The following is a 17,329-nucleotide window of genomic DNA, read 5'->3' as shown; positions in this document are numbered from 1 at the left end:
ATTAAAAAATGTAAATAATTGCTGATGCTCCCCTAGCGATGGTACACATTGTTTTCATCGACCATTGATGATTTTGATAGGATTGGGAAGAGAGAGCTCCGTTGGTAACTTGGCATTAGGCAGCACATGGCACTGCCAGGAGGGCATCATTATGGTAATGGTCTCTGAGATACCCCACCATCCACCCTGTAATACAGAGGGTCCCTCCACTGGCTGTGACATTCCTGTAGGGAGAAGAGAGGGTACAGTGTGACCCTGCCGCTGACCAGTGAGCGCAGCCATGTGTGAGAGGATCTATGTGATGTGCTGGATACAGCCCCTGGCCTGGAGAACAACTGACCCATAGTGAGGGAGAGGTCATTTATACATGGCCCTGAGGGGAGGAGTCCCGGACTGCCAGCCCATCAGATGACAGGTATAATGTATGCAATAGCTGCAGCGAAGTCCCGGACTGCCAGCCCATCAGATGACAGGTATAATGTATGCAATAGCTGCAGCAGAGTCCCGGACTGCCAGCCCATCAGATGACAGGTATAATGTATGCAATAGCTGCAGCAGAGTCCCGGACTGCCAGCCCATCAGATGACAGGTATAATGTATGCAATAGCTGCAGCAGAGTCCCGGACTGCCAGCCCATCAGATGACAGGTATAATGTATGCAATAGCTGCAGCAGAGTCCCGGACTGCCAGCCCATCAGATGACAGGTATAATGTATGCAATAGCTGCAGCAGAGTCCCGGACTGCCAGCCCATCAGATGACAGTATAATGTATGCAATAGCTGCAGCAGAGTCCCGGACTGCCAGCCCATCAGATGACAGTATAATGTATGCAATAGCTGCAGCAGAGTCCCGGACTGCCAGCCCATCAGATGACAGTATAATGTATGCAATAGCTGCAGCAGAGTCCCGGACTGCCAGCCCATCAGATGACAGGTATAATGTATGCAATAGCTGCAGCAGAGTCCCGGACTGCCAGCCCATCAGATGACAGTATAATGTATGCAATAGCTGCAGCGGAGTCCCGGACTGCCAGCCCATCAGATGACAGTATAATGTATGCAATAGCTGCAGCGGAGTCCCGGACTGCCAGCCCATCAGATGACAGGTATAATGTATGCAATAGCTGCAGCAGAGTCCCGGACTGCCAGCCCATCAGATGACAGGTATAATGTATGCAATAGCTGCAGCAGAGTCCCGGACTGACAGCCCATCAGATGACAGGTATAATGTATGCAATAGCTGCAGCAGAGTCCCGGACTGCCAGCCCATCAGATGACAGTATAATGTATGCAATAGCTGCAGCAGAGTCCCGGACTGCCAGCCCATCAGATGACAGGTATAATGTATGCAATAGCTGCAGCAGAGTCCCAGACTGCCAGCCCATCAGATGACAGGTATAATGTATGCAATAGCTGCAGCAGAGTCCCGGACTGCCAGCCCATCAGATGACAGTATAATGTATGCAATAGCTGCAGCAGAGTCCCGGACTGCCAGCCCATCAGATGACAGGTATAATGTATGCAATAGCTGCAGCAGAGTCCCGGACTGCCAGCCCATCAGATGACAGTATAATGTATGCAATAGCTGCAGAGGGTGTCAGGATGCAGAGAAGACCCTGTATGTTGGGATGTATATCCCATGAGGACGAGCCTTGAATCTGGAGTGCATCTGTTTACTGTGTTTGTTGGACTGAATTTGTTGTACAAATTTGTTCTCAAAATGGGCAAAACCATGCTGCGCTGCAGGGGGGCAGATGTAACATGTGCAAAGAGTTAGGTTTGTGAGAGTACACTGCAATTTAGATTTCAGTTTCAACACACCCCACCCAAATATAACTCTCTTGGCACATGTTACATCTACCCCACCTGCAGTGCACATGGTGAGAACAAATGTGTACTGTGATCAGCTCTGAATAAAGGGCCTATATCCGACTGTAATTACAATAGACAGAATTTACCACTTGCTGCAAGTACTGTGCTGGATGAGACTGTGTAACCATTGAGGATATTGAAAGGGGCATCATGAGATGGTCTGGTGCCCAACATTTCTTTATGGCACTGCACCTGTTGTGCAGGCGTGTTCCCTCCATCAGGTACTTTGCTCTAAGCAGTATTTGAGGGCATCTACTGGTCATCAACCCCATACCCGCACCATAGCTGGAACAGAATACAACAACCTCAATGGGGTGCAACACTGTATTCAGGTGCCCCAGGTGAATGTACCACCGTACCACATAGGCATTGTTGCCAACAACTCCACTATTAGGCATATCTACTACACATCCTCCATGCCTGCATTCTTGGTCACACAGACAGCACTAGTTCTAGGATGTAGTCATTTCCTCTGTCAGACAGTATGCAGACTCCAGCTGCTGTGGAACAGAACTACAAATCCCAGCATGCCTTGCCACAGTTTTGCTATTACAACATGCTATGCTGGAATGTGCAGTTCCACAGCAGCTGCGGGCCTGCATATTGAATGCACTGGAGATAGATGTATAGTAAGATAACCAGAAGTGCAGAACCTTATCACCATGGTAACAGAATACAGCAAGGAACCGTCAGCATTGCACAATGTTTATTACACTGGATGAGAATGGCTGCATAATCGCTCTTGGCAAAAGTCTGTAAATCTGTGTCACGCTATTGTATAAGTTCAGTAGCAGATAAATAGGCTGCGGGAGGGAGACGTGGGAGGCCCCCTTGTCGCAGTCACGCTGGATGGCAACATGGCAGAACTGTACTCTCAGTCATCCTTGTGTTTCACCAGTCCCTTGCTGATCAGATCCGGTATCTCCACCGCCAACCACGGTCCCAGCTGTGTGACACAAGATAGACAGTGTCATCAGCCTCGCTTTACACTGACATTGGTAATATTTATTTATATATTAACAGTTTCATCAGCACACATATACCGCAGCGCTGTACAGAGAATATTTGAACATTCACGTCAGTCCCTGCCCCAGTGGAGCTTACAATCTATATTCCCTACCACATGTACACGCACACACAGACATTCTAGGGTTAATTTTGTTAGGAGCCAAATAACCTACCAGTATATTTTTGGAATGTGGGAGGAAACCGGAGTACCCGGAGGAAACCCACGCAGGCACGGGGAGAATATACAAACTCCGCACAGTTAGAGCCATGGTGGGAATTGAACCCATGACCTCAGCGCTGTGAGGCAGTAATGCTATAACCATTACACCGTCCGTACTGCCCCGTATATATAACACATGGTGGGGATAGAACCCATGACCTCAGCGCTGTGAGGCAGTAATGCTAACCATTACACTGTCCGTACTGCCTGGTATATATAACACATGGTGGGAATAGAACCCATGACCTCAGTGCTGTGAGGCAGTAATGTAACCATTACACCATCCGTACTGCCCCGTATATATAACACATGGTGGGGATAGAACCCATGACCTCAGTGCTGTGAGGCAGTAATGCTAACCATTACACCATCCGTACTGCCCCGTATATATAACACATGGTGAGGATAGAACCCATGACCTCAGTGCTGTGAGGCAGTAATGCTAACCATTACACCATCCGTACTGCCCGTATATATATATAACACATGGTGGGAATAGAACCCATGACCTCAGAACTGTGAGGCCGTAATGTAACCATTACACCATCCGTCCTGCCCAGTATATATAACACATGGTGGGAATAGAACCCATGACCTCAGGGCTGTGAGGCAGTAATGTAACCATTACACCATCCGTACTGCCCCTTATATATAACACATGGTGGGGATAGAACCCATGACCTCAGCGCTGTGAGGCAGTAATGTAACCATTACACCATCCGTACTGCCCGTATATATAACACATGGTGGGGATAGAACCCATGACCTCAGCGCTGTGAGGCAGTAATACTAACCATTACACCGTCCGTACTGCCCCGTATATAAAACACATGGTGGGGATAGAACCCATGACCTCAGCGCTGCGAGGCAGTAATGTAAACATTACACCATCCGTACTGCCCTGTATATATAACACATGGTAGGAATATAACCCATGACCTCAGTGCTGTGAGGCAGTAATGCTAACCATTACACCGTCCATACTGCCCCGTATGTATAACACATGGTGGGGATAGAACCCATGACCTCAGTGCTGTGAGGCAGTAATACTAACCCTTACACCATCCGTACTGCCCCGTATATATAACACACGGTGGGGATAGAACCCATGACCTCAGCGCTGTGAGGCAGTAATGTAACCATTACACTGTCCGTACTGCCCTGTATATATAACACATGGTGGGGATAGAACCCATGATCTCAGTGCTGTGAGGCAGTAATGCTAACCATTACACCATCCGTACTGCCCCGTATATATAACACATGGTGGTAATAGAACCAATGACCTCAGTGCTGTGAGGCAATAATACTAACCATTACACCGTCCATACTGCCCCGTATGTATAACACATGGTGGGGATAGAACCCATGACCTCAGTGCTGTGAGGCAGTAATGCTAACCATTACACCATCCGTACTGCCCGGTATATATAAAACATGGTGGGAAAAGAACCCATGACCTCAGGGCTGTGAGGCAGTAATACTAACCATTACACCGTCCGTACTGCCCCGTATATATAACACATGGTGGGGATAGAACCCATGACCTCAGCGCTGTGAGGCAGTTATGTAACCATTACACCATCCGTACTGCCCCGTATATATAACACATGGTGGGAATAGAACCCATGACCTCAGTGCTGTGAGGCAGTAATGCTAACCATTACACCATCCGTACTGCCCCGTATATATAACACATGGTGGGGATAGAACCCATGACCTCAGTGCTGTGAGGCAGTTATGTAACCATTACACCATCCGTACTGCCCGGTATATATAACACATGGTGGGGATATAGAACCCATGACCTCAGCGCTGTGAGGCAGCAATGTAACCATTACACCATCCGTACAGCCCCGTATATATAACACATGGTGGGGATAGAACCCATGACCTCAGCGCTGTGAGGCAGCAATGTAACCATTACACCATCCGTACTGCCCAGTATATATAACACATGGTGGGGATAGAACCCATGACCTCAGGGCTGTGAGGCAGTAATACTAACCATTACATCGTCCGTACTGCCCCGTATATATAAAACATGGTGGGAAAAGAACCCATGACCTCAGGGCTGTGAGGCAGTAATACTAACCATTACACCGTCCGTACTGCCCCGTATATATAACACATGGTGGGGATAGAACCCATGACCTCAGTGCTGTGAGGCAGTTATGTAACCATTACACCATCCGTACTGCCCTGTATATATAACACATGGTGGGGATAGAACCCATGACCTCAGCGCTGCGAGGCAGTAATGTAAACATTACACCATCCGTACTGCCCCGTATGTATAACACATGGTGGGGATAGAACCCATGACCTCAGTGCTGTGAGGCAGTAATGCTAACCATTACACCGTCCATACTGCCCCGTATGTATAACACATGGTGGGGATAGAACCCATGACCTCAGTGCCGTGAGGCAGTAATGCTAACCATTACACCGTCCGTACTGCCCCGTATATATAACACATGGTGGAGATAGAATCCATGACCTCAGTGCTGTGAGGCAGTAATGCTAACCATTACACCATCCGTACTGCCCTGTATATATAACACATGGTGGGGATAGAACCCATGACCTCAGCGCTGTGAGGCAGTAATGTAACCATTACACCATCCGTACTGCCCCGTATATATAACACATGGTGGGGATAGAACCCATGACCTCAGTGCTGTGAGGCAGTAATACTAACCCTTACACCATCCGTACTGCCCAATAATAAGATAGTCACTCGCAGGTATTTTATTACAAACAGTTTCATTCACTATTGAATATTAGATTTCAAATAATACCATGTACATACAGATCCTACTTACTATTACTACAAGCATCAGGGTATAAAAAATACAAGTACGCTAATACTTCTACCAGTCTACCTACCTACCTATGTGGACAGTTTTTAACAATTAATTTTCTATTAGTCTCATCTTATACATTATTTTGCACAGTTGTGTTACCCCCCCACCTCTCGCACTGACTTTAACCCCTCTCCCCACCACCTCCTCCACTGACTGTATCCCCTACCCAACACACTCACCACTTTCTGCATTGACTGTACCCCCCCAACAAACTCACCACCTTCTGCACTGACTGTACCCCCCCCCAACACACTCACCACCTTCTGCACTGACTGTAACCCCCCCCCAACAAACTCACCACCTTCTGCACTGACTGTACCCCCCCCCCCCCCCCAACACACTCACCTCCTTCTGCACTGACTGTACCCCCCCAACAAACTCACCACCTTCTGCACTGACTGTACCCCCCCTCAACACCTTCTGCACTGACTGTACCCCCCTCCCAACACACTCACCACCTTCTGCACTGACTGTACCCCCCCCCCCCCAACAAACTCACCACCTTCTGCACTGACTGTACCCCCCTCCCAACACACTCACCACCTTCTGCACTGACTGTACCCCCCCCCCAACAAACTCACCACCTTCTGCACTGACTGTACCCCCCCCCCCAACACACTCACCACCTTCTGCACTGACTGTACCCCCCCAACAAACTCACCACCTTCTGCACTGACTGTACCCCCCCCCCCCCAACAAACTCACCACCTTCTGTACTGACTGTACCCCCCCCCCCCAACAAACTCACCACCTTCTGCACTGACTGTACCCCCCTCCCAACACACTCACCACCTTCTGCACTAACTGTACCCCCCCTCCCAACAAACTCACCACCTTCTGCACTGACTGTACCCCCCCAACAACACACTCACCACCTTCTGCACTGACTGTACCCCCCCCCCCCCCAACACACTCACCACCTTCTGCACTGACTGTACCCCCCAACACACTCACCACCTTCTGCACTGACTGTACCCCCCCTCAACACTTCTGCACTGACTGTACCCCCCTCCCAACACACTCACCACCTTCTGCATTGACTGTACCCCCCCAACACACTCACCACCTTCTGCACTGACTGTACCCCCCCTCCCCAACACACTCACCACCTTCTGCACTGACTGTACCCCCCCCCCCAACACACTCACCACCTTCTGCACTGACTGTACCCCCCCTCCCAACAAACTCACCACCTTCTGCACTGACTGTACCCCCCTCCCTACACACTCACCACCTTCTGCACTGACTGTACCCCCCCTCCCAACACACTCACCACCTTCTGCACTGACTGTACCCCCCCTCCCAACACACTCACCACCTTCTACACTGACTGTACCCCCCCAACACACTCACCACCTTCTACACTGACTGTACCCCCCCCCCCCCAACACACTCACCACCTTCTGCACTGACTGTACCCCCCAACACTCACCACCTTCTGCACTGACTGTACCCCCCCCCCCCAACACACTCACCACCTTCTGCACTGACTGTACCCCCCCAACACACTCACCACCTTCTGCACTGACTGTACCCCCCCCCAACACACTCACCACCTTCTACACTGACTGTACCCCCCAACACACTCACCACCTTCTGCACTGACTGTACCGCCCCCCCAACAAACTCACCACCTTCTGCACTGACTGTACCCCCCAACACTCACCACCTTCTGCACTGACTGTACCCCCCCCCCCAACACACTCACCACCTTCTGCACTGACTGTACCCCCCCCCCCCAACACACTCACCACCTTCTGCACTGACTGTACCCCCCCCCCCCCCAACACACTCACCACCTTCTGCACTGACTGTACCCCCCCCCCCCCAACACACTCACCACCTTCTGCACTGACTGTACCCCCCCCCCCCAACACACTCACCACCTTCTGCACTGACTGTACCCCCCCCCCCAACACACTCACCACCTTCTGCACTGACTGTACCCCCCCCCCCAACACACTCACCACCTTCTACACTGACTGTACCCCCCAACACACTCACCACCTTCTGCACTGACTGTACCCCCCCAACACACTCACCACCTTCTGCACTGACTGTACCCCCCTCCCAACACACTCACCACCTTCTGCACTGACTGTACCCCCCCTCCCAACACACTCACCACCTTCTGCACTGACTGTACCCCCCCCCAACACACTCACCACCTTCTGCACTGACTGTACCCCCCCTCCCAACACACTCACCACCTTCTACACTGACTGTACCCCCCCCAACACACTCACCACCTTCTGCACTGACTGTACCCCCAACACACTCACCACCTTCTGCACTGACTGTACCCCCCCCCCAACACACTCACCACCTTCTGCACTGACTGTACCCCCCTCCCAACACACTCACCACCTTCTGCACTGACTGTAGCCCCCCCCCCCCCAACACACTCACCACCTTCTACACTGACTGTACCCCCCCCCCCCCCCAACACACTCACCACCTTCTGCACTGACTGTACCCCCCCTCCCAACACACTCACCACCTTCTGCACTGACTGTACCCCCCCCAACACACTCACCACCTTCTACACTGACTGTACCCCCCCCCCCAACACACTCACCACCTTCTGCACTGACTGTACCCCCCCTCCCAACACACTCACCACCTTCTGCACTGACTGTACCCCCCCAACAAACTCACCAATTTCTACACTGACTGTACCCCCCCTCCCAACACACTCACCACCTTCTGCACTGACTGTACCCCCCAACAAACTCACCACCTTCTGCACTGACTGTACCCCCCCAACACACTCACCACCTTCTGCACTGACTGTACCCCCCCAACACACTCACCACCTTCTGCACTGACTGTACAACCCCCCCCCCAACAAACTCACCACCTTCTGCACTGACTGTACCCCCCCCCCAACAAACTCACCACCTTCTGCACTGACTGTACCCCCAACACACTCACCACCTTCTGCACTGACTGTACCCCCCAACACACTCACCACCTTCTGCACTGACTGTACACCCCCCCCCCAACAAACTCACCACCTTCTGCACTGTCTGTACCCCCCCCCCCAACAAACTCACCACCTTCTGCACTGACTGTACCCCCCCCCAACACACTCACCACCTTCTGCACTGACTGTACCCCCCCCCCCAACACACTCACCACCTTCTGCACTGACTGTACCCCCCCCCAACACACTCACCACCTTCTGCACTGACTGTACCCCCCCTCCTGCACCCACCACCTTCTGCACTGACTGTACCCCCCCTCCTGCACCTCCTGCAATGACTGACCTGTAGTTCATACATAATGTAGTTTACTTACTCCCAAAGCCATGAGCTGAGCAATTCCAAATTTTGGGACATTCCGCGCCCACAGTGGTTTGAAGTGTTCGGTCAGACAGATTTTTCCTCCTCTGCATATAAGAAGAATATATAATTACTTCTGGAATATTACAAAATATAACAATTGAATGCGGCTGCAGCAACAATACAGTGTCCAGATAGAACCAGCAGCAGTTACTGTTTTATATAGAAGTAACAGTGAGAGGAACCAGCATCAAACACGAACAAGCAGTAACCAGACCGTGAACAAGCCAGGTACTTGCTGGAAGAATGACCACCCATTGTGGCAGATGCCCCTGTGGTGACCCCATTACCCCCCATTGTGGCAGATGCCCCTGTGGTGACCCCATTACCACCCATTGTGGCAGATGCCCCTGTGGTGACCCCATTACCGCCCATTGTGGCAGATGCCCCTGTGGTGACCCCATTACCGCCCATTGTGGCAGATGCCCCTGTGGTGACCCCATTACCGCCCATTGTGGCAGATGCCCCTGTGGTGACCCCATTATCGCCCATTGTGGCAGATGCCCCTGTGGTGACCCCATTACCGCCCATTGTGGCAGATGCCCCTGTGGTGACCCCATTACCGCCCATTGTGGCAGATGCCCCTGTGGTGACCCCATTATCGCCCATTGTGGCAGATGCCCCTGTGGTGACCCCATTATCGCCCATTGTGGCAGATGCCCCTGTGGTGACCCCATTATCGCCCATTGTGGCAGATGCCCCTGTGGTGACCCCATTACCGCCCATTGTGGCAGATGCCCCTGTGGTGACCCCATTACCGCCCATTGTGGCAGATGCCCCTGTGGTGACCCCATTACCACCCATTGTGGCAGATGCCCCTGTGGTGACCCCATTACCACCCATTGTGGCAGATGCCCCTGTGGTGACCCCATTACCACCCATTGTGGCAGATGCCCCTGTGGTGACCCCATTATCGCCCATTGTGGCAGATGCCCCTGTGGTGACCCCATTACCGCCCATTTGTGGCAGATGCTCCTGTGGTGACCCCATTACCACCCATTGTGGCAGATGCCCCTGTGGTGACCCCATTACCACCCATTGTGGCAGATGCCCCTGTGGTGACCCCATTATCGCCCATTGTGGCAGATGCCCCTGTGGTGACCCCATTACGGCCCATTGTGGCAGATGCCCCATCACCGCGTACCTGTACATTTTCGCTGTCTTCCCATCTAGTTCTGGAATGGCAATCTCAGGAGCTGTGGCTGGGTACGTCACTGGGATCTATATAGAGTAAAACACAGCCATCAGCCGTTGGGACAATTAGAACAAGGAATAAATGGTGGCGTAGCGGCTTGTGTACGTAACCTCACATCAAACTCAACGTCAAACTCGTATTTCAGCAGCTCGTGAATGTACCAGCACTTTCCAAACCACCTGCAAAAGAGAAAGGGTAGAGAATCGGTCATCACCAGCCTGATGCTGACACGATGGGGTGGGGGTCAGCAGATCTTACCTGGTGCCCTCCTTGTTGGACTCCAGTCGGAACCAGTCATTGTCGGCTTTCTTGTTATTCTCAACATACTGTGCAGCAGAAACGACAGACACTTACGTCACTAATAGCGGAAAAGATACTAACAGGGCACCTATATATCAGGGTAGCGTGGCAGGGACAGGGTGGGATGAGGGGTTGATAAGGGTTTATCCCAGCAGTCAGTATCCTGACACACCCTGATAAGTATTTCCTCCCAACCCCAATTCCTATCTCCAACCCTGACCCACCACCGTGCCTAACCCAAACTCCAACCCTTGTATTTTCAAATATATTTTATTGATTGTTTAGTTTTCCAACAGAGTAGACTAAATAACACAAATACACTGAAAAGAAACAAGCAACAAAATAAACACTTCAAGTATATATCTTATAACGTACTTCTGATCATTTTATTTATATGGCAGAGTTTCTCCAACAGGATTCAAGACGCTTACTTCCAGGAAATGTTGTTGCAGGGGTATATAGTATATGAGAATTGTACACAGAAGGTGCTGTGTACAGAATGTTGGGTCTGTGCAGAACACAGAAGGTGCTGTGTACAGAATGTGGGGTCTGCGCAGAACACAGAGGGTGCTGTGTACAGAATGTGGGGTCTGCGCAGAACACAGAGGGTGCTGTGTACAGAATGCGGGGTCTGCGCAGAACACAGAGGGTGCTGTGTACAAAATGCGGGGTCTGCGCAGAACACAGAGGGTGCTGTGTACAGAATGCGGGGTCTGCGCAGAACACAGATGGTGCTGTGTACAGAATGTGGGGTCTGCGCAGAACACAGAGGGTGCTGTGTACACTATGAAGGAAATCTATAAATACAGAACACAGAAGGAAGATGCTGTATACAGCCTTCAGGACACATATGGTTCAATAAGAATAACTGAGGTACTGATTGGTTCACCTGTCCTTGGGCATGGATGTTACTGGGGCCTGGGCTGTTGGTGCACTTTGGAAACTGAGTCTGGAAATGCCTGATCCAGACTATGGCCCTTATTCTGGCTCACTCGCAAAGGCAAATTCCTTCTCAAATGGACAAAACCATGTGCACTGCAGGTGGGGCAGATGTAACATCCGCAGAGAGAAATAGATTTCGGTGGAGTTTTACATCAAAGCTAGCTCTATATTGCAGTGTAAAAATAAAGCAGTCAGTATTTTCCCTGCACAGAAACAAAATAACTCACCCAAATCTAATTCTCTCTGCACATGTTACATCTGCCCCACCTGCAGTGCAAATGGTTTTGTAAATTTTAGAAGAATTTTGCCTTTGCGCGTGAACCAGAATAAAGGCCTATATATCATGGTTGCCTACCCTCCTGGAATAGCTGGGAGGATCCCGGAAATCGGGTCCCCCTCTTGGCCCTCAAAAAAGTAGGCAAGCCTCCCCGAATTATGCCCGTCAGCATGGGGTCCGTGGGACCAAATGACTAATAGTGCGTCATTGTAGCCCCACCCCACACTGTGTAATGCCTGATATACCAGAATTGCACGACAAGGGTGTGGCTACAAGGATGCACTCACGCTGGCCACACGGCCAAACAAGTTATGCCTTTTTAACACCGCCCCCATCCCACCCCTTTCCTAATCCGTCAGCTGCTCCGGCCCCCTGCCTCAAAAGAACAACTGGCTGCCCTCTCCCGGAGAGGGCAGCCCAAAGATAGGCAACCCTGCGATACATCATATTGTATAAGTGTGATATTTTTCCCATATATTCATTGGGTCCTTGTATGGCTTATCTCCCAGTGTAACCTTTGTAGTGTGCCCACCATGGCTGGTGAGAAATTAGTGCCAGATACTCATAATGGGAGATTCAGCATGAGAGATTTAAAACCGCTCAGTTTAAATAATGTGTTGGAATAAAGGGTGACATATAAACTAAATTAAAGGTGGTGATGTAGTGTCCGTCCCCCCCCCCAAACATAAACGTTGGGGATATAATGCCCCCCCCCCTCCAAACACCCTGCATTGCACCCATAGTATGTATTGCACCCATGCTATGCACCACACTGCATACTAAGCCCTGCACCAAACACATAGGATACATGATAGCCAGCAAAGATCCTACATTGTAGCCACAGATCTAGCAATGAGCCCAGCACTGCACCTAATATATGCTTTAGCATACCGCCCAACATGCCCCTCTCCAGGAGGACACAGTGCTCTGCTCCTGGACTTCTCTCTTAATGTATGATTACCGCCACCTGTGGTGACACCTTTCTTATCAATTAACTTGTTCAACACAGGTGCTGGCAATTATACATTACCAGGGAAGCCCAGGAACAGAGCATTGTGTCCTCCTGGAGAGGGGCATGCTGGGAGGTATGGATAATGTAGGATTGCCAGCACCTGTGGGGAGCTAGGTAACTGATAAGAAAGGTGTCACCACAGGTGCTGGCAATCATACATTACCAGGGAAGCCCAGGAACAGAGCATTGTGTCCTCCTGGAGAGGGGCATGCTGGGAGGTATGGATAATGTATGATTACCAGCACCTGTGGGGAGCTAGGTAACTGATAAGAAAGGTGTCACCACAGGTGCTGGCAATCATACATTACCAGGGAAGCCCAGGAACAGAGCATTGTGTCCTCCTGGAGAGCGGCATGCTGGGAGGTATGGATAATGTATGATTGCCAGCACCAGTGGGGAGCTGGGTAACTGATAAGAAAGGTGTCACCACAGGTGCTGGCAATCATACATTACCAGGGAAGCCCAGGAACAGAGCATTGTGTCCTCCTGGAGAGGGGCATGCTGGGAGGTATGGATAATGTATGATTGCCAGCACCTGTGGGGAGCTAGGTAACTGATAAGAAAGGTGTCACCACAGGTGCTGGCAATCATACATTACCAGGGAAGCCCAGGAACAGAGCATTGTGTCCTCCTGGAGAGGGGCATGCTGGGAGGTATGGATAATGTATGATTGCCAGCACCTGTGGGGAGCTAGGTAACTGATAAGAAAGGTGTCACCACAGGTGCTGGCAGTCATACATTACCAGGGAAGCCCAGGAACAGAGCATTGTGTCCTCCTGGAGAGGGGCATGCTGGGAGGTATGGATAATGTAGGATTGCCAGCCCCTGTGGAGAGCTAGGTAACTGATAAGAAAGGTGTCACCACAGGTGCTGGCAGTCATACATTACCAGGGAAGCCCAGGAACAGAGCATTGTGTCCTCCTGGAGAGGGGCATGCTGGGAGGTATGGATAATATATGATTGACAGCACCTGTGGGGAGCTGAGTAACTGATAAGAAAGGTGTCACCACAGGTGCTGGCAATCATACATTACCAGGGAAGCCCAGGAACAGAGCATTGTGTCCTCCTGGAGAGGGGCATGCTGGGAGGTATGGATAATGTAGGTGTCACCACAGGTGCTGGCAAAGATACATTACCAGGGAAGCCCAGGAACAGAGCATTGTGTCCTCCTGGAGAGGGGCATCCTGGGAGGTATGGATAATGTAGGATTGCCAGCCCCTGTGGGGAGCTAGGTAACTGATAAGAAAGGTGTCACCACAGGTGCTGGCAATCCTACATTACCAGGGAAGCCCAGGAACAGAGCATTGTGTCCTCCTGGAGAGGGGCATGCTGGGAGGTATGGATAATGTAGGATTGCCAGCACATGTGGGGAGCTAGGTAACTGATAAGAAAGGTGTCACCACAGGTGCTGGCAATCATACATTACCAGGGAAGCCCAGGAACAGAGCATTGTGTCCTCCTGGAGAGCGGCATGCTGGGAGGTATGGATAATGTATGATTGCCAGCACCAGTGGGGAGCTGGGTAACTGATAAGGAAGGTGTCACCACAGGTGCTGGCAATCATACATTACCAGGGAAGCCCAGGAACAGAGCATTGTGTCCTCCTGGAGAGGGGCATGCTGGGAGGTATGGATAATGTAGGATTGCCAGCACCTGTGGGGAGCTAGGTAACTGATAAGAAAGGTGTCACCACAGGTGCTGGCAATCATACATTACCAGGGAAGCCCAGGAGCAGAGCATTGTGTCCTCCTGGAGAGGGGCATGCTGGGAGGTATGGATAATGTATGATTGCCAGCACCTGTGGGGAGCTAGGTAACTGATAAGAAAGGTGTCACCACAGGTGCTGGCAATCCTACATTACCAGGGAAGCCCAGGTACAGAGCATTGTGTCCTCCTGGAGAGGGGCATGCTGGGAGGTATGGATAATGTAGGATTGCCAGCACCTGTGGGGAGCTAGGTAACTGATAAGAAAGGTGTCACCACAGGTGATGGCAATCCTACATTACCAGGGAAGCCCAGGAACAGAGCATTGTGTCCTCCTGGAGAGGGGCATGCTGGGAGGTATGGATAATGTATGATTGCCAGCACCTGTGGGGAGCTAGGTAACTGATAAGAAAGGTGTCACCACAGGTGCTGGCAATCATACATTACCAGGGAAGCCCAGGAACAGAGCATTGTGTCCTCCTGGAGAGGGGCATGCTGGGAGGTATGGATAATGTAGGATTGCCAGCACCTGTGGGGAGCTAGGTAACTGATAAGAAAGGTGTCACCACAGGTGCTGGCAATCATACATTACCAGGGAAGCCCAGGAGCAGAGCATTGTGTCCTCCTGGAGAGGTTTGGGAGGTATGACTTGAGCACTGGAGCCATCACTGCCCGAGCTCCACTACTTGCAGCGTTCAAGTGCAGTGCAGGCCGTACATATGGTGCTGTATACAGTAGATTAACGGTTAGGGGAGATATGACAGGCGGGGACCATACCTCCAGCCGGAACCTTTTTACCATGTACATGTTTCCGAGGACAGATTACTATGTGACACCGTCTCACCTTAATGAGCGCCTGGTACTCCTCCTTCAGCCGCTGCACCCACAGCTCCTTGTCTCTGGGGCTGGCTCCGGTCTTCAGAAGCGGAATCTCAGACACCACCCGGCGAGTGGCCTCATCCACCATGTTGGAAAAGGAGTCAGGAAGCGGAAGTTGTTGTCATGCCAGTACGAGGCTCGGGCGGCCATCATGACTGCTGGAACACTGTGCATTAACCGGAAAGAGTGCGCACAGAAAGCGGAAGTGATTTCCTTGCCAGGACGAGGCTCTGGCAGCCATATTTTTTACTGTCAATGCTCATTTTTGCGAAAATTTAAAATAATGGGAGGTGCAAAATGAGTATGCAAAATTAACCCCCTCCAGCAGATGTGGAGCTACACATCTCAGCATACCCTGTTACAGTTTTGCTATTAGGGCATGCTGGGATGTGTAGTACAACAGGTGGCTGTCCACATGTTAAATACAGGATACGGTCATTAGGTCTACAGCAACTAGGTCGACAGGCAGCAAGGTCGACATGGGTTTAGGTTGACGTGGGTTTAGGTCGACAGGTCATTAGGTACAAAGGTTACACTGGGAGATAAGGCCCAGTGGGGCAAGGTCGACAGTAAAAAAGGTCGACATGGGGTTTTAAACTATTTTTTGAGCCGACGTGCTGACAGGCGGTATTTAAGACCTACCATCCACTAGGGCGTGGTGTTAGAATAAAATAGTGTGCCCGCAGCATTGCGAGCGATGCGAGGGGATGCTGTGCAAAACTGTGTCCATGTCGACATTCGGGCCAAAAAAAACAGAAAAAAACGCCATGTCGACCTTTTGACTGTCAACCTTGCCCATGTCAACCTAATGTCCTGTCGACCTAGACCCATGTTGACCTTGCTGCCTGTCGACCTAGTGGTGTCGACCCAATGCTTGTTGACCTAGTTGTTGTAGACCAATGATCCACACCCTAGAATACAACTCCAGGGAATATTACAACAAGAAGTACACTGTTATTTCTGTCATCACTTTCTACATACCTCCCAACTTCTGTGTTGGGGAAATAGGCGCCGCGCGAGCGCCCGAAAAGGGGGTGGGCGTGTACAAATGAGGGTGCGGCTTATGCTAATTAGCCGCGACCTCATTTTCATACGAGAATAGATGCTGTGCGCATGCGCACAGCGTCTATTCTATTAGATTGGGGGGTCTCCCAACTGCCACCCCCCGCAGCGGGACAATGCCTGCCGCGGGTGGGACAGCGGGACAGGACCCTAAAATCGGGACTGTCCCGCTGTAATTGTGACAGTTGGGAGGTATGCTTTCTATCATATAAACCTGTCACGTATGGGGCGGGGTGCCATCTTGTGAACAACAGAACGGATGAGCCATCTGCCCAAATTTCATGTGGCCTGGCACATTTATCTAGTTCCTATTGGATTGATACACCTCCATTCACACAAGTTTCCAGCCGTGAAAAAAAAAGTCTGTATCAACTATCAAGTCAAAAAGAAATAATGCTGAAAAGTTGCCAAAAGCTTCCAGTAAGATTCTAGCTGCCATTTGTATGATAAATGAGGAGAAGCTAATTGGTTTCTAAGGGCAACTTCTCAACCAAGGGTGTATGAATAAGTGCAGCAGCTATGGGGCCCAGAGCTGAGAGGGGCCACCTTCCCTGTTCCAGTTACATGTGTTATATACAGGGGTGTAGCTACCATAGGTGCAGGGAGTGCAGCAGCTATGGGGCCCAGAGCTGAGAGGGGCCACCTTC

General features: G+C 50.9%; 1 protein-coding gene across 1 annotated transcript; it reads right to left on the bottom strand.

The window, feature by feature from the left end:
- Positions 1–2,561: 2,561 nt before the first annotated feature.
- Positions 2,562–15,745, bottom strand: UFC1 (ubiquitin-fold modifier conjugating enzyme 1). The gene is made up of 6 exons (XM_083166359.1): positions 15,586–15,745; positions 10,765–10,832; positions 10,622–10,685; positions 10,456–10,532; positions 9,268–9,358; positions 2,562–2,818 (listed from the first exon to the last, which is right to left on the bottom strand). The coding sequence occupies exons 1-6, from the start codon at positions 15,706–15,708 to the stop codon at positions 2,747–2,749; spliced, it is 495 nt and encodes a 164-aa protein (XP_083022485.1). The 5' UTR covers positions 15,709–15,745; the 3' UTR covers positions 2,562–2,746.
- Between the last annotated feature and the right edge of the window lie 1,584 nt (positions 15,746–17,329).

Source organism: Crinia signifera, chromosome 12 (assembly GCF_055691185.1).
Source record: "Crinia signifera chromosome 12, ASM5569118v1, whole genome shotgun sequence".
Lineage (NCBI taxonomy): Eukaryota > Metazoa > Chordata > Amphibia > Anura > Myobatrachidae > Crinia > Crinia signifera.
Note: the sequence above shows the minus strand (reverse complement) of the source record. Positions and strands in the feature narration are given on the sequence as shown.